The sequence below is a fragment of the Lycium barbarum genome, chromosome 1 (genome assembly GCF_019175385.1).
Source record: "Lycium barbarum isolate Lr01 chromosome 1, ASM1917538v2, whole genome shotgun sequence".
In the NCBI taxonomy this organism is placed as follows: Eukaryota; Viridiplantae; Streptophyta; class Magnoliopsida; order Solanales; family Solanaceae; genus Lycium; species Lycium barbarum.
In genome coordinates this window covers 8,737,503-8,762,670 of record NC_083337.1, presented here as the reverse complement: position 1 = coordinate 8,762,670, position 25,168 = coordinate 8,737,503, and the positions used below count along the sequence as shown (strand labels likewise).

At 34.5% G+C, this 25,168-nt stretch overlaps 2 protein-coding genes across 4 annotated transcripts; one reads left to right on the top strand and one right to left on the bottom strand.

The window, feature by feature from the left end:
• The first annotated feature begins 954 nt into the window (after positions 1–954).
• Positions 955–7,608, top strand: LOC132631108 (uncharacterized). 3 transcript variants are annotated; one of them, XR_009578813.1, is made up of 3 exons: positions 955–1,447; positions 3,272–3,381; positions 7,219–7,608. XR_009578813.1 is itself a non-coding variant. In XM_060346712.1 (2 exons), the coding sequence occupies exon 1, from the start codon at positions 1,065–1,067 to the stop codon at positions 1,422–1,424; it is 360 nt and encodes a 119-aa protein (XP_060202695.1). In that variant the 5' UTR covers positions 958–1,064; the 3' UTR covers positions 1,425–1,447; positions 7,219–7,608. The 3 variants fall into 3 exon arrangements, 1 of the variants encoding a protein (XP_060202695.1); XR_009578812.1 differs by having other exon boundaries at positions 3,246–3,381; XM_060346712.1 differs by lacking the exon at positions 3,272–3,381 and having other exon boundaries at positions 958–1,447.
• Positions 7,609–8,103: 495 nt separating this feature from the next.
• LOC132631101 (ras-related protein RABA1f-like) lies at positions 8,104–9,520 on the bottom strand. The gene is made up of 2 exons (XM_060346702.1): positions 9,163–9,520; positions 8,104–8,530 (listed from the first exon to the last, which is right to left on the bottom strand). Exons 1-2 carry the CDS (start codon positions 9,381–9,383, stop codon positions 8,104–8,106), a joined length of 648 nt encoding a protein of 215 aa, XP_060202685.1. The 5' UTR covers positions 9,384–9,520.
• Between the last annotated feature and the right edge of the window lie 15,648 nt (positions 9,521–25,168).

Sequence of the window (25,168 nt, the reverse complement as noted above, 5' to 3'; positions counted from 1 at the left end):
CATTCATCCTTTTTCATACACAGATACTTTTAATTTACAATTTTTGTAAATTTACTAAAAAGTAACTTATTAGCACCTTTTTAGCAGACATATCAGTGGCTTCTTATCAGTTTCAACACTTTTTTCCAAACACGTAACTGTTTATTTAAAAAACTAGTTTCAACACTTAAAAGTGCTTATCAGCATATAATGCTTATCGACTATTTATAATCAGCTAATCCAAACGGGCTGCTACCATTGTGTATGTAAAAAAAAAAAAGGGGAAAGATCACGCATGCCCCCTCAAATCAAAATTATTACCTGTTCATACCCCCAGAAAAATTGAAAGTATTTACCCGAGATGCCCCCAATTATGATACCAACATGGTATATAAATATACTGAGATGTATCATAAAAGATGTTTCAATTCTTCTCTTAGTCCTCCATGATATCATCATGAGATATAAATATACTAAGATGGTATCATGGAAGATGTTTCAGTCTTTCTCTTAGTCTTCCATATACTATCATGGGATATAAATATACTGAGATGGTATCATGGAAGATGCTTCAGCCCTTCTCTTAGTACTCCATAATACCATCAGTATATATGTAAATATACTGAGACGGTATTATGAATGATCATGTTCATTTACTAAAAATAACACACTTTTCCCCAAAAAACCTCTATGATACCATCATCATATACATATGCTGTGATGGTATCATGAAGGATTGCTTCAGTCCTTCAATGAGATACTCCTTAATATCATGGTACCATCGTGATAGATAAATATACTGAAACAGACTGCTTCAATCCTTCTCTTAACGCTCCATCATACCATCATGATATATAAATATACTGCGATAATATCATTGAGGAAGGGGTTTGGACGAGGGGCAAGTCAGGTAATTAGTTTGGCCTGAGCTGGGCAGAAGCGAAAATATTTTTGTTTCCCAAAACAAACAAAACTATTCTAGAAACGTGTCAAGTGCTGAAACTCTGTACTCAAGCGACAGAAGCTAAAGTAAAACAACATTCTGCTTTCTCCTTCCCTTCTGCCTTTTGCCTTAACCAAGTACGATGACTGACCATCAAAACCCTAAACCCACCGATAACCTCCCTTCAACAAATCCACCTAAAATCGGATCCTCTAACAGTGGATTTTCCGGGTCGCCCCACTTTCCAAACCCGCCCGACCGTTCAAACCCGGACCCGGCAACACTGAGAGAGCAATGGAAGTTTGCTATTAGACAGTACAGCAAATGGTATTCACATGCTTGGGGTACTGCTATTTTAGCTGGGCTTTCTTTTTACGCCCTTGGTTGGATTATTAAAGGTGATAATCCTTTGCCCTCTTTCAAGCCCAAAGAATCGGATAGTAAAAATGCTTCTTCTTCTTCTTCTTCGTCTAGTGATGTTCCCGAGGTCAAGCGAAGTTGATGATGACGATAATTTATATTTAGGTTAGTCTTAGAAACTTAAATTTCTCGCACTTTTTGTTCTTCTTGTTTGATGAATGTACGTTTAGATAAATGCGTGGCTATAGATCATTTCATTAAGGGTAAGATGAGAAGTTTAAAGTTAAATAGGTACTAAATATAGAAAAGTGTCATTCTTTTTTAGACTGACTAAAAAGCAATGACTGCGATATAAATAGGGACAGGGATTTCTGTGGTTACATAATGCCACACATCAACAATCTAAAGAATAACCCTACAATATTATAAAGAAAAGTAGGACCCAGCAATACTGAGAGAGCAATGGAAGTTTGCTATTAGACAGCACAGTAAATGGTATTCTCACGCTTGGGGTACTGCAATTTTTGCTGGTTTATCTTTTTATGCACTTGGTTGGATTATTAAAGGTGATAATCGTTTGCCCTCTTTTAAACCCGAAGAGTCGGGTAATAAAAATGCTTCTTTGTCTTCGTCTAGTGATGATGTTGGTGCTGTTCCCAAGGTTAAGCCAAGTTGATGATGACGATAATTTCTTTTTAGGTTAGTCTTAGAGACTTGGATTTCTTGCAGTTTTTGTCGTTCGTAGTTCTTTCGGAAACAACCTCTCTATCTCCTCGAGGTAGGGGTAAGGTATGCGTACACTCTACTCTCCCTAGACCCCACTTTGTGGGACTACACTGGGTATGTTGTTGTCTCGATGAATATAACGTTTGGATAAATTGTAGAAATATGTGGGTATAAATCATTTTATTAAGGTTAAATGGTTATTAAATATAGAAAGATGTCATTCTTCTTGGGACTGACTAAAAAGTAAAGAGTGCGATATAAATTGGGACAGAGGGATTTCTGTGGTTACATAATGCCACATATCGACAATCTAAAGAATAAACCTACAATATTTTAAGGAAAAGTAGGCCCATGGTAGAGTTATTATAAAAAAGTAGGGAAAAGGATAAAATAGGATTATTAGATAATAAGCAACGTCAAAACCCGCCAGACTGTTCAAAACCCGCCGGACCCGGCAACAGTAAGAGGGCAATGAAAGTTTGCTATTAGACAGTACAGCAAATGGTATTCCCATGCTTGGGTACTGCTATATTGGCTGGGTTATCTTTTTGTGCCCTTGGTTGGATTATTAAAGGTGATAACCCTTTGCCCTCCTTCAAGCCCAAAGGATCGGATAATAAAAATGCTTCTTCTTCTTCGTCTAGTGATGATGTTACGGAGGTCAAGCGAAGTTGATTAGGTTAGTCTTACATACTTGGATTTCTGCATTTTTTTTTTTTTAATGAATATAACGTTTGGATAAATTGTATTCACTATGTCCCGGTTTATGTGACACTCTTTACTTTTTAGTCGTAAAAAGGTTCCCATTTTATCCTTAATGAGATGATTTATAAGTAGAAATTTCTTTATTGTTTTCTATCTTACATAATGCCACACATCTATGAATCTGAAGAATAAACCTAGAATATTATAAAGAATGTAGGTCCATGATAGAGTTATTATTTTCAAAAAGGGAAAAGGATAAAATAAGATTATTAAATAATAAGCGAAGTCAAAATCTTGGATGCTCTAACAGTGGTTTTTCCGGGGCTCCACACTATCCAAACCCGCCGGACCGGACGAACCCGGACCCAGCAACACTAAGAGAACAATGGAAGTTTGCTATTAGACAATACAGCAAATGGTATTCCACACTTGGGGTACTGCGATTTTAGCTGACTTATAATGGTATTCCACGCCTGGGGTACTGTGATTTTAGCTGACTTATCTTTTTATGCTCTTGGTTGGATTATTAAAGGTGATAATCCTTTGCCTTCTTTCAAGCCCCTAGAATCGGATACTAAAAATGCTTCTTTGGCTTCTGATGATGTTGGTGATGTTGGTGCTGTTCCCGAGGTTTAGCGGAGTTGATGATGACTATAATTTCTATTTAGGTTCGTCTTAGAAACTTGAATTTCTTGCAGTTGTTGTTCTCTCTTGTTTTGTTTGTATAAACACACAGGTTACATGGGAAGATTAATGCATCGGAATAACGTTTTTGCGAGTTTGGGTATTACAGGCGGTTGCATTTACAAGAATAATTATGCCTGAATCAATTTTGGTTGGTTGTATGAATTCTCTATATCCACACTGATCTGATTCATTTATAAGAGAATTTGGCTAATTTAAGGGTGTGTTTGGTATGAAGGAAAATGTTTTCCACGGAAATTGGCTTTCATCGAAAATGTTCTTCTGGAAAATAGGGTGGGGTGGGGTGTGTTTGGAGGGTGGGGAGGGGACATTCAATGTGAAATGATACTTATGGACTTGTTTTCCCTACTTTTACCAAAGAAGTCGTTTTCCTAATCTTTAAGGAACTTAGTTCTAGAGAAAATGTTTTCCAAAATTCTGACCAACCAAACATGGAAATTTGGACACTCCCTAACGCTTTTCCTTTATCCGGACTTTGAACTGGTTATGTTCTGTGATATAAGTGCACGGTTAATGACCCTTGTTTGGATAAGGAAGGTCGCTTGAGAATGCAGTATTGTGCTGCTTTTGGAAAATGCTTAGCTCTTTTTATGATTATTTCTTTTATAGCAAAAGACGAAGGGGATGGGTGTTGAATGATACTGCGGAAGTTCACTTGTTACAAGTTGACTTTCTTCTTGTATCGGGGTCGTAAGCATGCTTATCCACTTGCTTAACTTATAGTTTCATTTCCTTTTTTGAACCTAATATTTACAATCTGTCCATTTTGTTTTTCTATTCACCTATTCTATCCTGCTGAAAACAGAATCCTGCGTTGCTGTTTGTTTTTGTGAAGGAGCAACTAAACATGTAGAGTCAAGAGATCTTAGGTGCAAATAAATGAAGAATGTCTGGAGAAGTGTCAACCTAATTCTATTGTTGCCTAATGCCTCTTGATTTTCAGTTGGGCAGCAGCAAGCAACTAGTAATTGCAAAAAACATATAATATATATGAAAGCTCTTGCCAAGATTTGGACCAATACGGAGGTGTGAGAGGTTGGCCATGGATGGTTTCAGACGAGGTAGGGGTAGGCCGAAGAAGTATTGGGGAGAGGTAATTAGACACGACATGGCGCAATTACAGCTTACCGAGGACATGACCTTAGATAAGAGGGTTTGGAGGACCCAAATTAGGGTAGAAGGCTAGTAGATAGTCTCGTTATCCGTTCTTATTAGTAGTCGCATTATTGCAATATAATTTCTTGTGCTCCGATTTCTGTTATTATCTGTTATTATGTGTTATTTCCTGTGCTTTGGTTATCCTGTGTCATTTGCTCTGATTTCTGCTATTATCGGTTATTTTCTGTGCTCTGATTATCCTGTATTATCTGTGTCGCTTGCATTATTTCATTTCCATATCGCTTTAAATCTCTTATCCGAATCTCTTAACCTTATCTAACCGTATCTGACTTCTTTTTATGCTTTTATTGAGCCGGGGGTCTTTCGGAAACAGCCGTCCTACCTTGGTAGGAGTCAGGTCTGCGTACACTCTACCCTCCCCAGACCCTACGATGTGGGATTTCACTGGGTTGTTGTTGTTGTTGTACTCTCTTCAGACAGAGATTGACGAGACTCGTAGCGGAGTTAACTCTAAGCTAGAGGATTGGAGACAGACGTTAGAGTCTAAAGGATTCAAGTTGAGTAGGACCAAGACAGAGTACTTGGAGTGCAGGTTCAGTGGCGTACCTCAGGAGGCTGACATGGAAGTGAAGCTTGGTACCCAGGTCATCCAAAAGAAAGGAAGCTTTAAGTATCTTGGGTCTATTATACAAGGTAATTGGGATATTGACGATGATGTCACACATTGTATTGGTGCAGGATGGATGAAATGGAGGCTCACTTTCGGAGTGCTGTGAGACAAGAAAGTGCCATCAAAACTTAAGGGCAAGTTCTACAAAGTGGTGGTTAGACCAACTATGTTGTACGGGGGCAAAGTGTTGGCTAGTCAAGAACTCTCACGTGCAGAAGATGAAAGTCGCGAAAATGAGAGTGCTGCGGTGGATGTGTGGGCACACTAGGAGTGATAGGATGAGGAATGAAGACATCCGGGACAAGGTGGGAGTGGCATCGGTAGAGGATAAGATGCGGGAAGCGAGGCTGAGAGTTTGGGCATGTGAAGAGGAGACATAGATGTCTCAGTGCAGAGATGTGAGAGGTTTGGCTATGGACGGTTTTAGGAGAGGTAGACGTAGGCCAAAGAAATATTGGGGAGAGGTGCTTAGACAGGACATGACGCAGTTTTAGATTACCGAGGACATGATCTTAGATAGGAGGTTGTGGAGGGCTCAGATTAGGATAGAAGGCTAGTAGATAGTCTCGTTTTTCTTTCGCACTAGTAGGCGTAGTTTTGCTCTACTGTTTATTGCCCTTTGATTCCTGATTTTATGTGTTGGGTCTTGTCTTTCCATGCTATTTTATCATGACTTCTTTGCTCGTGTTATTTCTCATATTCGCACTGCTTTGATTTGCTTGTCTGTATCTGACTATTTTCCCTTGTTTTCTTTTGAGCCGAGGGTCTTTCGAAAACAGCCTCCCTACCTTCCAAGGTGGGGGTAAGGCCTGCATACACTTTACCCTCCCCAGACCCCACACTGTGGGATTCAACTGGGTATGTTGTTGTTGTTATTGTTGTACTTTCTTCAGACAGAGAATTCCATCTCCATTACTGCCTCTTATTATGCTGTGTTACTATAATCAACACTGACTTTTAGCTTTGATGACTTAGCTGAACGGCTGTGCATATAAATTCTATTGTCCCCCTAAATGTTGATTGATATCTTCCCTGTAAAATATCATCCAAAGTGCTAATGGTTTTTGTCCTGTCTGGACCTCCTCGTGCTTGACCTTTTTTTTTTTTTTTGTCCTTTGTCTACTACAAGTTTCATGCTTTGCTGGAAGAGAAGGAGTGATATCATTACCATATTAGATAGTAGGAGTGATATCATTACCATATTAGATAGTTAACACCACCATCCTTAGGTTGGAAATCTCTCCTATCTACTGTCTCTCTGAATTGCTTTAGTTCTTTCCTCATGTGGGTCCATTATGGCTTGATTCTTTAAAGGACGTATTACAGGAATGATGACAAGCTTAGGAGTTATATCTTTTCCTTGTCTTTTAAGTTCTGCTTTTAATGTGTTCAATTTGTCAATTTTTTATTAGGGTAGTTCAGATGAAGGAACTGAAATTGAGTAGCAAATTAAGAGCTCTCTAAATTCCACTTTCCTATATAAAGAGGGTGGAGTAAAATGAACTTTCTCCCAAAACCAAAAGAAAGTGGAGTTTAAATAAAATGTTTTTAATTGATTAAGCTTATAAATGCAGCCTTCTGTAGCCATACTTTGACCCTACCTAATATAGCCAAGCTGTCATATCGCAGTTGAGTACAGCAGTTTAGGGGTAGTAATGACAAGCTCAAGTTGCAGTAGTGGTATTGGGATTTTGAAAGACTTAAACTCTATGCTAGCTTTTACCATGAGTGTGTAGTCTCAAATGTGCTCAAAGATAACGACCGTTTATGTTGTTAAATCATCGTGATATTTTATGAATAAAAATAAGCAGTGAAGAAAACTCATGAATAGAAAAAGTTGTGAATAAAATTAGTGTGTTCTGTCAATACTCAACTGTTCTCTTAAAATTTGGAGGGACAAGGAGACGGTGAATGAACTTCTGCCATTGGAATGACGCAATTATTAACTAGTTGTTGAAGAAAAATATAGTTTTTTTTTTTCCTGAGACTGTTTTTCTTTTGGATGGCACAGGTCTGTGGTGTAGCTCTCTTTTACTCAATCAAATAAGGTACCCATGAACAGCTGAAGTCTCCCTCCCCTCTGAACCCCTGACAGCTGGGCTTGTTAAAATTCTCTTTCTGCAAGCTCTATGTGGATGGAAGTGCAATCACTCCTAACACGTAATTCCTTGGCAAATTCAGTGCATCTATCTCCAAGGGAAAAAACCCAACATTGTAATAGTCCAGACAAGTCTCAAGTGTGGCTTTTTTCTTCAACCTTTGTGTCCTGCAATGAATTCAACAAAATGCAAGAGAAAAACAAATAGTACCCTGAGTTGTTTTCATTAAGAAGACTTTTGATGTGTATTTCCTGTACAGTAGACGTGCATATCAATAATACTGTAATTTTGAGTTGTTGTAAGTTCACATTCCGTAGTGCTGAGGAAGTTACTATTACCATTTTCACTACTGAAATTGTCGTTAATGCCGCCAAAGTACACTTTCGAAAAGACAAAACAAAATGGTTCTTAAGCAAAATTTACATCCATCCCCCATCCCCCATTTCCCTTACTTTGGTTCCTGGAATTCTTCTTTTCGCTAACTTACAGTTATAGAGTGGGCAGCGCTATACAAATTTTGTACAGGAAACCAAAATTCTCAGCAGTCCTGCATTTTTCCGCATTTAAATAGCTGCACTCAGAGGCGCAATCATGATTTGAAGCTTATGAGTTCAGGATTCTAGCACTGTTAAGTTGCAAAATTCTAAATTAGTAATTTGTACATAATTAAATGAGTTTCTTGAGACAAATAGTGTTTGGACCAAAGCTACTGGGTTCAGCCGAACCCGTACCTTGGTTTCTAGTTCCACCCCTGGCTGCATTATGAGAAATGTAGTAGTGAGTGGTTGACCCTTTGTTCAACCGGAACAACATCCGCCCTTCTTAATAGCAGATACATCGTTTCCGATGTTGATCGTTTGTCCTGCAGGCAAAGATGTTGGATCGTCTCCTGCATCAAGAGCCTTCTTGCTAACCACCCGGTAAATCTGAGTCAACACTTCCGTAAAGGCGTTTTCAACGTTCAACGCCTCAAGAGCAGATGTTTCCATGAAGAAGGTCCTCTCCCTTTCTGCAAAACCGTTCGACTCATCAGCGGGGACCGCACGGAGGTGGCGGAGATCCGCCTTGTTCCCTACTAGCATGACGACGATGTTCTGGTCCGTGTGATCTCTGAGCTCCTTGAGCCATCTCGCTACGTTCTCAAACGTTACGTGGCGAGTAATGTCGTAAACAAGTAAGGCACCAACAGCTCCTCTATAATAAGCACTTGTGATGGCCCGGTACCTGTTTTTATGGCCGAAAGCTGTTTAGAAACAATTCCTCCAGGCATCATGGTGAAACAACATTGCATATGAATACTAGGTTGAATGCTTTCTTTCTTTTTTATTTTCTCTGCCATTACAATAGAGGTGGAGAAGCTGTAATTGTCTTAAAAACCAATTAAACAATTACTTGTTTTAAGATCAATACGACGATTTTAACCTTGGAGTTCGAGTTCAAGTTCAAGTTCAAGGGAAAAAAAATGCCATGTTTATATTTATTCCAACATGGGTATTCAGATTTAGTCGGACCCTAATGTGGGTACCGAACATCATTGGGAAAAAAAAAAAGGATGATAGTGAAATTGATCAATAAGGATTAAAGTTCTACAAATGATAAAAACTAATCTTTTTCCGGTTTATTTATCTTGTATATAAAGCTCACTCATCTAGTTAATTTGAATTCGCGCTTGATAGGTTCAATATGTGGGGCAAAGCCCTTCCTATTGAAAGACCTCCATTTTTAGGGTGTGAACCCAAGACCTCTGGTTAGATTCTTGGTGAGAGAAGAATGTTACACTAATATCTAGTGAATACAGCAATCCAATACATGTTAAAACCAAAAGGAAATTGAGATTTGAGAGAGCAATGGGATACCTCTCTTGGCCAGCAGTGTCCCAAATCTGGGCTTTGACAATCTTGTCATCAACATGAATGGTACGAGTGGCGAATTCGACGCCGATGGTGGACTTAGATTGCTGGCTGAATTCATTTTTAGTAAAGCGCGATAGCAAATTCGATTTGCCAACACCAGAATCCCCTATGAGCACCACCTTGAATAAGTAATCATAATCCTCCTCTGATCTATATGTTCCCATTTCCTTTTTGCCCTGTACATAAGTATAGTTAATTATGGAGTGCTTGTCTATTCTCCTGTGGCGTTGGCTTTCTTCCTTTGAATCAGGGATGTGTGTGAGAGAGGGAGAAAAGAAAGAGAGAGGGAAGAAGATGAGTATTCATTGATTGATTTACTATTAACGAAGAACATATTTACCATGCATTTATTTCGGAAGTTTGATGGGAGAATGAGGCAGGAGAGTTTTGAGTTGGCTTAGCTTATAAATTTTAAAGAAGAAATAGTTTATCTATGCACTTGAGGTGTAAAAAGTTTGTTCAACATCAAGTCACTGAAAATATAATTGCAGTAACCTCTTTTTTTTGGTAAGTAATCTACTATCACATGTTAAATTATATCGATGATGTAGAAAATTGAGCACATTATGGTATATGTAACTTAAATCCTAAAAGAAAGGAGCAGCGATCAAAAAAAAAATGTTGGAGTTGTAGTACAATGGTTGCAGTTTCATCGAGTACCACTTATGTTTATGGTGCAAACTAGTGAATTTGGTCGCGCTTCGCGCGATCATCAAAATAAAATTAAAATATAGCTAAATAATTATTATTAGATTTTTTAATTACAATCATCAATCAATTTTATTTTTTTCTCCATTCTTCAATTTTAACATTACTATTGTTCTAATTATATTTTTCAAGGTTGATATCAAATGGAAAAAAACATAGCTCAACAAATTCAATATCGAATAAACAACCGTCCTTCGATTTGATCATATTCTTATTACCTTGAAGTTTTTGAAATCTCTCTTCTCCGTTTTTGTTATTTTTCAAGATTATTTACTCTTCTATTCTTATCCTTTTTTCCTACTGCTTTCCATTAATAATTTGATTTATGAATTCTATCATTCTTTATATTCATCCTAACATTATTTCTAAGCTCCCCTTTACGTACACTCTTTTCCATTCATTTCTTTACCTTTGCTTATTCAATCCCATCAAAAAATTTGTAATTGTTGTTATCTCTCCTTAAAATAATCTAGTTAATTGGCCTTTTGTTTATTCAGTCCCTTCAAAAATTAGTATTTGTTGTTATTTGTACTTAAAATAATCTAATTAATTGGCCTTTATCTTTCATATTAATTTTATGGAAAATACCAAAAATCAATTTTACTCTTAATTATTTTTTAAAAATATATTTTTCATAATTATATGTTGCATAAACATCCAAAAAGTAAATAATTTTAGTTATGATTGGTTATCTTCCTCTTCTATCTCCCACGTTTTGAAGTATATAAATATCACATGACGATAAAGTGAAACAACAAACATACTCTAATATTTCTCGAAAATTATTGATAAGAACTTTTACCATTGCTCTTTTCATCCAACTATTATACTCTTTTCATTTTAGAGGATCCACAATGTAACCATTTTCTTTAAGATGACATATATAATTTTTATGTAAGATATAATTTAAATATTGTATTAGAAGTTATAAATCGTGTTACCTGTTTTTCTTTTGCTTATTTCCTTTTGTTTTTTATACCCTTCATAAATTGTTATCCTTCCATAAGTGATGAAATCAATTCTCCTATTATCCTTTACTAATTTTATGAAACATCCTAAAAATTACTTTTTATGTTGAATAATTCCTCTTACAATTGCTCATTTAATAATATTCCTTGCCATGTTAAAACCAAGAGAAAATATATCCCTTGCCATGTTCTGAACAAAGAAAAAGATATTCAATACCAACACACAAGTTCGCTCCTCTATAAATATGATGAAATAAATAAATGGTGAATCAAGGTTAAGAGAAAAATAGCAATTCCAGTAGAAAGAAACAAACAACTTTAATAAATTATTTTATCCTAGCCCAATATTTCTGCATATTTCAAGTAGTACGCTCAAAGAGTTTAGACCCAATTGACAGTAGTAATAATTTATGAAAGTCTGAAAAACTTGAGGACTTTTAAGTTTAAACTATTACAACAAAAAAATTAAAACTTAAAGACCGACCCTTTACATATCAATAAACAACTTTCCTATGAATTAAACTTTATTCTAAAAATTAAAAACAATTTTTACATTCTCATGTTCTATCATTAGGTTTATTAAAAGTTGATCTACATGACTACGGAAGGATATATACATACTTTTTTAAGCAGCATCTCGCATGCACGTATATGTTGGACTTCTTTTTTCTGCTTCAATTATGAAAACCCCATGCCTTAGAGACACAATATAACATAATCAAATTCTCCAAAAAAACATAAGAAGGACTATATTTTCAACATAACATGATCAAAAAGGAAAGAAGGACTATATATGTTGTCAACATAACATAATCAAATTTTCTTAGAAAAAAAAAAAAGCAATGAGATAAACTAAAATTACTTTTTAAAGAGTTCCTCTATTCATATCATCAAGAACCCAAACAAATGCACACAATCGGTAGTGGCTGTTGCACTTAAAAAATAGAGGATAACCAACATTGCTCAAGACAAATTTATTTGTATAGAGGTGTCATAAACTTGTATGTTGAATGATTGGGGCTTATGAACATGAAAAGTTTGGGGGTTATGGATACCATTAATATTAATTAAGAATATAATTTATGTAAAATGAATAGGTATGAGTTATGGATATGACTTTCTAAAATGAAATAATTGAGAAAAATTAGAGAAAAGGTCAAAAAAAGGAGAAAAAAGATAAATGCCAATGGAGGCCATATAGAGGTGCCACATAGGATTATCTATACCTAGCTTTATATTATATATTGATCTCATGAAATGCAAATTAGCTAAAAGGCTTCATAAAATTGATAAATGAAAATAGCTTAATGTTAGAAAAGCGAAAATTAATCAAGTAGAAATTCTTCACTCTAAATGATAAATTGGTTAAAAGAATTATTGTAAAAAATTAAAACTAGGGAGGTAAGGTAATATGATAAATCACAAATAAAATTAGTGCTACGAAACGAAACATGGAGGAAAATATCTGCAATAATGTCTAAGAATAATTAAATATATAGAAAACAGTGAAATGCTCAAGTGAAATAAATGCAATGCAATGCAATGGGTGGAGTATACTCTTTTCTAGCTTAATATTATCACAAGGTATCAATTACCGGATAATGTTTGAGAATCTTGCAAGTAAGAACGTTCTATTAACTATTATGGTAAAGACGTACTCACATTGAATGTTTACACCAAATTATGTAAAGTGGAAGGGAAGGAGCCTAAATTGACCCCCTTCTTTTTTTCAAAGAAAAAAGCCCCGTAGTTTGCTTGAACAGAAAGATGACCTAAGGCCATAGCTAAGTTATCGTTATCGGACACGTGAAATATCCCAGCTAGAGAGCCTGGGCTCCCAAGGCATAAGAAAAAAAGAAAGCGGATTAGGAAGAAGGAAGTGAAGGTGTGCCTCCCCAGAGAGCCCCCAACTCTATAACATTTGGTCTCAAACAACTCTATTTTCTTGTGTTTCAGGCAAATATAATAAAAGGATAATACGACGTTACTACTCTCCTTCCTGCTTGCCATTTCCTTTTTAAAGCTGCTCATTCTTCAACCCCAGGATGTGATGACCTCCGGGGTTCTTCGCACCTGGATAGTACCAGAACCCTTGTGCCCCGGCCCAATTAGGCTAGAAAGAAGACAGTAAGCGCCGGGTAAAGTGACTTACTTGAATGGTGAGAGGACTCTCATACTAAAAGACATAGTAGATGTATACTTTTCACAGCTTCTAAAAGAAGAGAAAAGAGAAGAGGGGCAAGGGCCCCCACCCCAACGCTATCTTCCTTATCAGTGAACCAGAACATAGTGCATAGGTACTCTTAGTGCTGTATTTCCATACTTTTAAATCAGAAAAATACATAATTCATCAAAATAGAGTGAAGTAAATCCTTTAAATACACGAACGAGTTGTGTATTTCATTGTATTTATATACTGATAATCCTTTTGTTTTCATTGTTTAACTGTATTTCAATGTATTTGGATACATTGTTCAGTTGTATATATATCATTCAAACAACACATACAATCACATACATCTAATTTTTCCAAAAATACAATTAACCAAATATATTAAACTTATATTTACACTCAAAAAGGGACGAAATACACTCAAAATCTAAGATACAAAGAGATAGAAGAAGGAGAAGAAATCATGGATTCCAGTCAAATCTTCGGCCAAATACAAAAAAAAAAAATACACTAAAAAAATGACGAATACACATTTTCTCATTCGAAATACAAGCGAATATAAAAAAAATACACTATATACCAAAAAAAAAAAAAAACACCACAACAATTGGAATCCCGCAGCCGCCACCGTTTCAAATGGTGAACTCAAATGGATTCTCTCTAGTTTCAGCCGAGGTGCCTGTGTAGTTATTAAAATGTTAATTAGAGTTGTAAACAATCAAATATTTTAGCAACTAAAAGTCATTGTTGTTGTTGTTGTTAAGAACCAAGAAAGTCAACATTGAACCTAAACCTCACACACACACACGTAAAAAGGGGTTGCTCCAATGTTGTTAAATCAACTAAAAAAAAAAAAGAGGAGAAATCATCTACAAATAAAGGGGCGGGGGGGGGGGGGGGGGGGAGGGAGGTGGCGGCGGTGTTAAGCAAAACAGCAAGATTGATGATTTGTATAAAGTAAAGAGCCCTACCAATGAAAAGCTGATACCTTTTCACTACAGCCAATACAAACATGTATGCGATGAGTATTTAACAAAAAATTAACACCCTACTCTTCTTTAGGTTTATTTATTTTTCCACCAAAAGTTTCTGCTATTGCATCAGCCCGTTCTTGATTTTCTTCTGACATTTTGAGCCTCCTCTTCACGCAACGACTCAAACACATTAATTGCCTAAAGTCAAAACTTTTGGGGTAGTTATACAGATATAGTGGTGGTGGTACTGACGGCGGCGTTGGTCGTGGAGATGGAGGAGGGAGGGAGGGGTAAGTGAGGGGAAGGAGAGGAGAGGCCGAAGATAGAGAAAAGGAGGGAAAGAGCCCGCAGTGAGGGGAAGGAGAGGAGAGAGAATTGTTTTTAGAGTTTGGAGAAGACGAAAAATCTTAAATGTATAGTGAGGGAGAATATAGAGGGGTATATAAACTTTGAACGTTATTGGACTAGTTATAAAATGTAATTTTGAAAAAATAAAGTTACAAAAATTAAATAAAAAATAAGGTAGTTATTATTCATAAATAAGTCTTAGAGATAGTTATGACAAGTAAATTTCTCTTCTTAAAATCAAGGAAAATTTACTTGTCATAACTACCTCTGAGACTTATTTATGAATAATAACTACCTTATTTTTTATTTAATTTTTGTAGCTTTATTTTTTCAAAATTACATTTTATAACTAGTCTAATAACGTTCAAAGTACATATACCTCTCTTTATTCTCTCTTACTATACATTTAAGATTTTTCGTCTTCTCCAAACCCTAAAAAAAATCTCTCTCCTCTCCTTCCCCTCACTGCCGCCTCTCTCCCTCCTTTTCTCTATCTTCGGCCTCTCCTTCCCCTCCCTCCCTTCCTCCCTCCTCCATCTCCACCACCAACGCCGCCATCAGTACCACCACTGTGACCACCACCACCATATCTGTATAACTATCCCAAAAGTTTTGACTTTAGGCAATTAATGTGTTTGAGCCGTTGTGTAAAGAGGAGGCTCAAAATGTCAGAAGAAAATTAAGAACGGGCTGATGCAATAGCAGAAACTTTTGGTGGAAAAATGAATAAACCTAAAGAAAAGTAGGGTGTTAATTTTTTGTTAACTCATCGCATACATGTTTGTATTGGCTGTAGTGAAAAGGTATCAACTTTTAATTGGTAGGGCTCTTTACTTTATACAAATCATCAATCTTGCTGTTTTGCTTAACCCAACCCCCCCACCCCCCCTTCTCCCCCCTTATTTGTAGATGGTTTCTCCTCTTTTTTTAGTTGATTTAACAACATTGGAGCAACCCTTTTTACGTGTGTGTGAGGTTTAGGTTCAATGTTGACTTTATTTGATTGTTTACAACTCTAATTAACATTTTAATAACTACACAGGCACCTCAGCTGAAACCAGAGAGAATCCATTTGAGTTCACCATTTTCATATTTGAAACGGTGGCGGCTGCGGGGTTCCGATTGTTGTGGTGTTTATTTTTTTTAATTTTTTTTTTTTGTATGTAGTGCATTTTTTTTTTTGTATTCTCTTATATTTCGAAGGAGAAAATGTGTATTCGTCATTTTTTTTTTGTATTTGGCCGAAGATTTGACTGGAATCCATGGTCTCTTCTCCTTCATCTATCTCTTTGTATCTTAGATTTTGAGTGTATTTCGTCATTTTTTGAGTGTAAATATAAGTTTAATATATTTGGTTGATTGTATTTTCGGGAAAATTAGATGTATGTGATTGTATGTGTTGCTTGAATGATATATATACAACTGAACAATGTATCCAAATACATTGAAATACAGTTAAACAACGAAAACAAAGGATTATCAGTATATAAATACAATGAAATACACAACCCGTTCGTATATTTAAAGGATTTACTCCACTCTATTTTGATGAATTATGCATTTTTCTGTACTTAAAAGTATGGAAATACAGTCGAAACAACATAAAACGTTGAAATGCATCTGATGAGACATTTGTAAACAATGATATACAACTGTTGGGACATTTGTATTTCGCTGTATTTCAAAATGATGAAATACAGCCGCTGGTGTATTTACGTGTATTTAAAAAAATTGAAATACAATTGAATCCAGTAAAATGATATATTCTGGGAGACTTTTGTATTTTTGAAAAATTATCGGGCTGAGTTTTTTTGAATTCAAAAAGTTTGGAATGGAGTAATTTGGAGAGAGAGACGCGAGCTGTTATGGAACTTCAGGCGTTATACATGATACATAGTTGATTTAATTTTACTTACCATTTAAAATGAAAGAAGATAATCTGTTTCATAAATACAACCTATTTTTTCTCTGCCGGATTTTGTATTTCCGTGTATTTCAAAAATGCAAAATACCACTGAATTCAACAAAAACTAGCTACGGTTTGTAAATATAAAAAAAGTAGCTATAAATTATTAGAAGCTATTAAAAGATAGTTGTTTACGTAAGTTTCGTTCTTAAGAAAGCTTGATTTACATCTCAAAATAAAAGAGTTTCATTTCCGAGGATTTCAAAAAGAAAAAAGTACAAGTCTTGCTTAAGCTTTGCTAAATCGTGACTTTTAAAAACAAATAAGATATACCAAATATTCCACTTGATTTAATTTAAAGGAGATAAGTAGATTACATTACTTTGACCAATCATAGCGAAACTCCACTTTAAGGAAACTTTTAAGTGTGTTTAGTTCAAGAAGCGATGCAAACTATCTAAATCCTTTCTTTTTTTTTTTAAATAAAAAAGGTTCAACTTGGTATAAAACTTCAAAATGATTTATTGTATATGGAGAATTCTCTTTCCAAATATGCCAGGAGTATACAAGTAAAGGCATGGCTTTACTAATTTTTTCTATACATATTCCTTTCAATACGTTTTCTAAGCAAATTTTAGTCACAATTTTAAAATCCATAGGTCAACCGCATTTTGCGGATTTCTTTCGAGGTGTCAAACATCTTCCTCGGGGAATCACAAGTATCCTTACGCGAACTCTGATACCTTTTTAAAGGTTTTTATAAATAACCTTAAAATAAATGGTTTTCTAATTTCCATAGATTAATTAGGTGACGACTCTATTAAACCAACATAAAAGTCAAGTCATAAAGTAATTTTTGCGCCCGCATAAAAGTGAACCGTAACACCCTGCACTATAAAAAGTGTTTCATCCATATCCTCTGTTAATTGTTTAATTCAAACCAGTCTTTGTTGTTACCAAACTGGCCTATAATGTACCCTTATTGACTAACGAAAATTAGATAATCTGACATATTAGCACTATAGATTTCCACGTGTCTCACACGTAACTTAAAATTAAACGACAAGAATTGATTTAAACCAAACTATTAATAGACGCATGAATAAACTCTTTTGTGTTGTTCAGAGATACTATATACAGGACCTTTGTCCAAGATACCAATTTATCTTCATTCTTCTTCTATAATTCTACTAGACTCTCCCCAGAAGAATTTGGAGTTGTTTGTCGTTCTAATCAAGTTCCAACAATGTATTTTCGGAGTTAGAAAAAGGAATTGTTAGCACAAGCCAAGGGAGTTTTTTTTTTTTTTTTCCTAGCTTTTTTTTATTCACCGTTTTATGTGTTGTTCTTGGCAACAAATTTGGACACTTTCTTCATCACAATATTCTTGAGACTCCTTTTCCTTGTTTTTTTTTCCACTATTTTTTTACCATACTGACCTACTTACTGACTCACAATACAACACTACAACAAATAATTTCATGGCTTGTACGATTAATTGCCAATTTTCAACCGCAATTATTTATGGTGGAGGCAATTAATACTTTGAAGAAAATATTTTACACGCCTTAAATTTTACTTGTTTTAGGTTGCTGCAACCAAGACTGCTGCAGAAGAAACTTCGTCAAGGTTGCATTTACGTAAACTTCGTCAAGATTGCATTTACGTTCAATTTTGGTTATCTTATACACTTGATGAATTCACCTATATGAGAAGTGGAGTGGGGGCCGCTCCTATGAGATTTTGGCCATGTCTGTAGATCTCTCATGAATAACTGGGCACGGCTATGGCCTGTTGACGCAAAATCGCGTTAAACAGCAAAATTACGGAAGTCGAAATGTAGCTGATAAATTCTCTGACTTACATAGCAATTATTTTCATAGAAATTTTATATTTCACAAATAATTCTGTACGTTAAATTTTATCAATCTAAGTTTGATTTATACTCCAAAAGACACCAAACCTATTACATTTTGCCATGCAAATTCAACAAGTTTTTCTTTTTAATTCCTAAAAATCTTTAAAATAGTAGGGACTTGGTGTATTTTATAGATTTTGATACATAGATACCAAGTGTCATGTCAACAATCTATGGTGGCATTTTCTTGGATGAGTGTACACTTGCCATTTTCCTATAATTTGAAACACTATCAATAGCCCCTCTAATTGCTTCTACCTAATAAACCCAACATTTGTTATCATTAGCTATTATCACTCTGGCATTTCTATTCTTTGTCCAAAAAATTTAATAGATATTTCTCACTTGTCTAACTCGATGGTAATATTAATTTTGTTGATTTCGGTATGCTCTAATTAAATAGAGATGAACTTTGTTTAATTATGAGAAAATATTTCACATTACTGAAATAATTATTTTAGGACAATGTCTAGCATGATTCAAGTCAATTGGTATATATAATCTAAGATTTATTATCATAGTAATTTTAATTTCACAATGATATTATTTTAATAAATAAATAATAAATATTATTATTGTGGATTTTACCTTGGTTTCCCACCAGTATTTACTTGAGATTGAACTCATAAGTTCTCTTTAATGTTTCTGGTGGTGAACGGGTGTATGTGTGAGTATATATATGCCTGTACAATGTTACATTCACTCTGGCGTAAGCCTCTACATTAGGGTGACAATTATATTTAGTTAGTTATAATGAGGATTTTTGGGTGCAACCCAATATTACGTTATCTATCATCATGCCTGATGCCACAGACATTTTCACTTTTTTTAAATTATTTATTCTCCTATAAATAAGATATCATTTCTTTTCTTGCATCTACTTATTACAAAATGATCGACGATAGTTATTCCTGCATGACCATCCTTCATGCACGGAATTCATAATCAATTTAAGCAAGAGAAAATATGCGTCTTCATTAGGAACTTCTTTTGTAGTAAACTTGCACGATACTGCCCTAATCAATGATATCCTAGACATATATAAACTTGTAGATGGACAGCTTGCTAGAAATGTTCTGGGGTTAACGGTCCATTAGGCAAACAGATCATGTTACTAGGTCTTCTTGGGAAATATCCATTTCAGGGATGTGGTGTAATTAGCTTCACCATTTTAAATGTGAAATATATTCATATTGTATTATAGGAACGAAAATACACATATTCCAAAACTAAGGTGCAAATTAAATTTCCTAAAATGGATGCTCGGATAATTTTCTACACTTAACTTATGGTGATTTTATTAACTTATGGTGATTTTATGATAGATTAACACGGTTTTAATGTTTATATCGACATTATTATGGATCAAACTCATAGGAATTGCAAGAAATCTTTAAGAAACCTCAAGTGAGCTCAAGTTAAGGTTTTGAACAAAATGAGTAATTTATTCATCATAGCCTTAAGAATAGTTATCCATTAAGTATTTGTGATATAATTATATGAAACAGAAATAACCATTTATTCGAGTTTTACACTAGTTCTTGAAATGAATGTATATAAGGGTTCTTCAAAGGAAGAAAATGATAAATAGTGATGGGTTGGTGTAGATGATATTGTTTTAAATTTCTAATATTTCAATAGAATCGATAACTTAATTGTTGAATGAATTCAAGTCAACGAGGCAATAAATGGGTAATTGGAAAATTGGGTGACTTTGAACTTAAGAGCTAAATACTCGGCTGAGTCGAATGAACTAGTTGTGAGTTGTCGATGATGACGAATACATGTGTAATATGTAATTTGACTACATTGGGATGTATTGGAGCATGCGTCACATGTGTTAAAGAACATTAGAGCGTCAAATGAGAATTTGGGGCGTCGTATTATATATTTGGAGCTTGAAGTTTGATTTTACTCAACCTGAATCCTTTTGACCCCAAAGTCTGTCTCTAAACCTTCAGCTTAGCATTAACTCCGCGACGAGTCTCATCACTGCAACAATTTTTAACTAACAACTATAGTATTATCGGTAATTTTCAATAAATGGCAAGTTAATCTTTTTCTTTTATAATATGCCAATAGTAATAAAGATGGAATAACAATTGTATCTTACATATTGCTCAAAATAAGAAGTTGCTAAAATAAGAAAAATTATAATTAGATTGAAGTTTAAGCTCGTGAAGCTCTCCCTTCCTAAAGTATGTACTATAACTAAGTTACAAAGATGTTCCTCCTTGCAGCTTGTCTGTGTATAGCTCTAGTAGATCTAGAATATTAAGAGTGTTTGTGATTATCATGCTATTTTCTTGGTTTTAATCCTTAACAACAACAAAAACAATATACCCAGTGAAATCTCACAAAGTGGGGTTTGGTTTGGGTTTAATCCTCAAATTTATGAATTGTACTTTTTCATGCAACTGGTAATTCTTGAAAAGTTTTGAATTCCACTATCGAATGGAAGATTTATTAAAAACATCAGCCATCATGTTACCTGTATGTGTGTTGAACATGTACATTATAGTTTTGCATGAATTTCTATAAGTCCTCTATCACTGTAATAAAATGCCATGGTGTAGTGCTTCCTCCAAATATCATTGTTGATATAATTATTGGTACTATAAAATAAAACTTTTTGAGGATTAAAATTTATTTTCATTTTGCAAAAACGTTCCCGGTAAGACTTATATTTCCGCCACAAAGCAAATGCCCACGTAAGAAATTTTCCAAGACCAAAAAAATAAAAATAAACACACTTAAGAAAATGTTCACTCACATCAGCTCAGATATAAACCTAGAAGCTCTTGCTTCGGCGTTGTTCTCGCTACTGTAAGCTTAAATTTTACTTGCTTTAGCTTTGCTGCAACCAAAATTGCTGCACAAGAGGCTTTATTAAGGTTGCATTTACGTTCAATTTTAGTTATTTTGTACTAAAATGCATAACTGTGCAAGCAGCAAGCTTATCTGCAATTGCCTTGGCTCTTTGAACATAGCTCTCAATGGTGGCATTATCCCGGTGCAAAGTATGTAATTGTGTCTTTAATTCACGAACTTGTGGCTTAGACCTCGACGCATACGCTGCCACGAGTTTATCCAGGCTGCATGAGCAGTTTTTGCTCCAACCAACTGGGGTAAAACACTTTCCGAAACCGAAGCAACAATCCAACTCAAAACGAGTTGATCTTGACGAACCTAGGATTTATATGCGGGATTAGGTTGTTTATCATCCAAAATTTTTGCAGGTGCTGGTTCGCTACCATCAATATGATGGTTAAGACCAGAACCACACACCATGGGAAGAAATTGAGTTTTCCGTAACAGGAAATTTGATGAAGTAAGTTTAACGGGCAGTTGATGAGCAAGATTTGGTGTGGAAGAATATGAAACCACAGTATTGCTTGAAGAGGCTGCGCTGCGTCTTTCGTCATGCTTGGCACTACGATGCCATATCAGAAGAAGCCCAATAGACAAAAGAAAAAAAAGGATGGCCGTTAGGCCACTATGGCTCTTGATACCATGATAGAATCATTTTCTATATACATCGCAGGGAACACATACAACAAATATATAATACACAGCAGCAACCAACAAGTAGAGGCCTAACTAAACTACGGAACTTGGGCACCGGGTATTGACGTATCATATATACAATAAGGGACGTATCCTAGTTGTATCTGTACTAGGATTCTATTCTTTACAATTACTGTACACCAATTACAAATTATGGTGCATAACTTCCACTCCAAAAAGAGTTCTGAAGGAACAACAACAGGTAAATAATGCTCACCATTTTAACCGGCCATTTTTTCCTTAAAAAATCCAACCTCACTCACTATTTACTTCATGCCTGAAGAACAGGGCCAAGTGATAAAAAAAAAAATTATGCTCTTGTCAATGTCTCACTCTGCACAGTCTTTAAAAACACAATAAAACAACAACAACGAAAAGAGTACTGGCGACATCCAGTTATTGACCAAAGATCTCATTTTTTGAGTTAAAATTAGCATTATATGGATTTGATACGTTATAGTTTTTTAGGTGCACCAAAAATATTAAAGAGAGGAATTAATGAAATAAATGCTATTGGATATTCGGATTGTGGGGAAGGGCATTCAAAGTTATTTAAGTTTGCAAGATCACTCTTTTGCCCTCATTCATTTAGCAGGAGAAAATGAAAAGTTAGAAGTTTTAGCAAATTAAGAGTTGTTGGAAAAAGAAAGGTCTTGGTTCATTTTACAAAGATAAGGGTAAAAGCTCGTGTGCGCTGGAAAATTGATGAAGCTTGGGCTGATTAAAAAAATTCATTACTGGCTTTATTGCAACGGTTTATGTAATTTGATATTGCTACGTGGGGTTTAATGCTGTATTAAGTTTATGAGGCTTTTGTTAATCAATTTAATTAGTAGATTATATACAAAATTGAAGGAAAAGATGCCCAAAAAAAGGAGATAAAAAATAAATGTCAATAGAGGCCATAGAGAGGTGCCACATATGATTGTTTATGCCTAGCTTTATATTATATATAGATTCCCTACACAGACTTTATTGTTATCTTTTAGCATTTAGAGCTTTGAATATTGGTGGTTGAAGGTTTTTAAAGGAGAATCTTGCACTTTTGTCTTCATCTTCCATCCACTATTGTAAGTCTTATGAATATTCACTTTACCATTGTCTTTTATTTAATGAACACTAGTAGCTAAGCCATTTAACTAAGGTTGTGGGATCAAATGTGTTAGCTATGAGATTGGGTTTTTGTATTCCAACTATATTTGTATGTAAAAGGTGTTTTCTATTAACTTTTCATGCTTGAACTACTTTTAATGGTGGCCAAAATTACTTGTACCTAAATACTTTTACTTTGCTTGGAAAAGAAAGTATAAGTTAGGAAAATTGTTAAATAGCAAAAATTTGGGGCTTTAAACCCCACCTAATAGCTTGAGCTAGAAATAGGAAAGCTATTTGAAACTAAAAAGGGGTGTTCACATTTGTACCATTCTAAGGCTTGAAAAAGCTTAGTAATGAGAATTGTCAATTTAGTTGAAAGACTTTTTGTAAAATTAAGCAACCCATTGTTTACTACATCTAAATATGTAAATAAGTTAAATTGATACACAATCGCATTACTTTACTTTGGAACCACAACCGTAGTCTTCTTACCAATAGATTAAATTTTACAACAAAGATTTCTCTAACAATTAGTGTGACAAAACTTCAAATCAAATATTATTTATACCCTATCCTAGAAATATAGACTATTAGTTGAGCATTACACTTGCTAAGTACATTTTTTTGTCGTATTCCCTGTGGGATTCGATTGGGTTCTATATTTGATCAGTGACCGCTTTCCTCCTATTTTAAGGGTGTAATTTGGACGTAATGACTCATACTTTTTCAATTAATCCAATAACTGGAAAAACTTCACCACTTAATTCCATGGAAGTTGAAATGGTACACAATATTTTTTGTAACCGTCTTATTTTTTGTTTTTTCCCCTCTTTATTTTGCTGAATTAGTGTATTAAAAAACCCACTACATGTCTATTAAATAAATAAAAATATAGCCCTACCCGTTCGGGATCATGTTCATATGGACCATGGTCCAAGGGGCCGATCTGTCAATCACTAGATCCCCTCATTCTCAGTGAAGCCTATACGTATTCTGCCACTAAATTTTCTTAATAATCTTTTCCATGTAATTTTACTTCTATGATTGGATGAAAGAATTTGAAATTTTGTGCTCTGAAAGTTCATTATATGTTGAAACTCTATTTCTCATTTAGCAATGACTGATTCTTAGACTTATTTGTGATGGTCAATCTCGAGCACGATATTAGCTAACACCAACCTTGGCTACAATTAGGCTGTTCACAGTTTTGATCAAAACCAAACCGAATAAAAAAATTGATATTTGATTTGATTTAGTTTTAAATTTTAAAAATCGATAATTTTTTGTTTGGTTATGGTTCTATTAAAAAATAACTGAACCAAACCGATAAATTATATACATAAATTTTATATATTATTTATATGTATATATTAGTTTTTCACAAATAATTATAAATATTTTGTACCTTTTAATCATTAATTTGATTTTTGGTCTACTTATTTCACATGATTGTTAAGGCCCATGTTTTTAAGAATATGTCTAAGCTCATGTCTTTAAGTCTTTTAACTCTTTTAAATTTTAAGTGTAAACCTACTAACAGAAACTCACGTTAGAGTCTAATGTCTTTAACTTAAATTTTTAGCCTTTCTTTGTCAGCCTTTGATTTTAGGTTGTTTCTTTTTCTTTTCTTTTTTGAATTTATAGCTTTCTTTTTTCTTGTCTGAATGAGTCCTAAACTTCTAATATTTTTCATATGAAAAGGACAGAGGTTGTAGATTTGGAGGTTCCTATAGAAGAGACTTCAGTAACATTAGCATTTGCTGCAACTCAAGCACATGGTAATGCCCTAATATTTTTTCCGTGGATAATCCTCCTAAAAAGCAGAAAAGAATAACGCCTTGTAGTCGAGACCCTAACCTTGGGGATAATGATAGAAAAATATCTGAAGTTTGGGATCATTACACAAAGTGTTTTTAATAAAATAGGAGAATTGAGGGCAAAATGCAAGTACTGCCCCAAAGTTTGAGATCATTACACAAAGTTTTTTTATTTCATATATTTTGATTTTAATTTTAGGTAATCTTTATGTTTAATTAATATGTATGTTTGTAACAACAACTAAAAGCTCCTATGCTCTACTTTATTTTTAGGTATGTGTATTAAGATGACAAGAATGGTGCAGCCACTCTCTATATGTAATAGTTTAGCAACTTTGGGTAGATTGAGTACTACACTATCAATAATAGTGAAAATGTTTCTATGATGTATGTTCCACCTTAAACTATAAATAAAAGTTATCATTTGAACGAAAAAAAAAAGACATGTCTTTTTCAACTTTTTAATGTTTTACTG

What these genes read in the sequence shown, in the direction of transcription:
- LOC132631108 (XM_060346712.1), top strand. Translation starts at nt 1,065, where the DNA reads ATGACTGACCATCAAAACCCTAAACCCACCGATAACCTCCCTTCAACA.
- LOC132631101 (XM_060346702.1), bottom strand. Translation starts at nt 9,383, where the DNA reads ATGGGAACATATAGATCAGAGGAGGATTATGATTACTTATTCAAGGTG. An exon ending in GACACTGCTGGCCAAGAGAG is followed by an intron (nt 8,531 to 9,162) that starts GTATCCCATTGC and finishes CCATAAAAACAG; the next exon opens with GTACCGGGCCATCACAAGTG.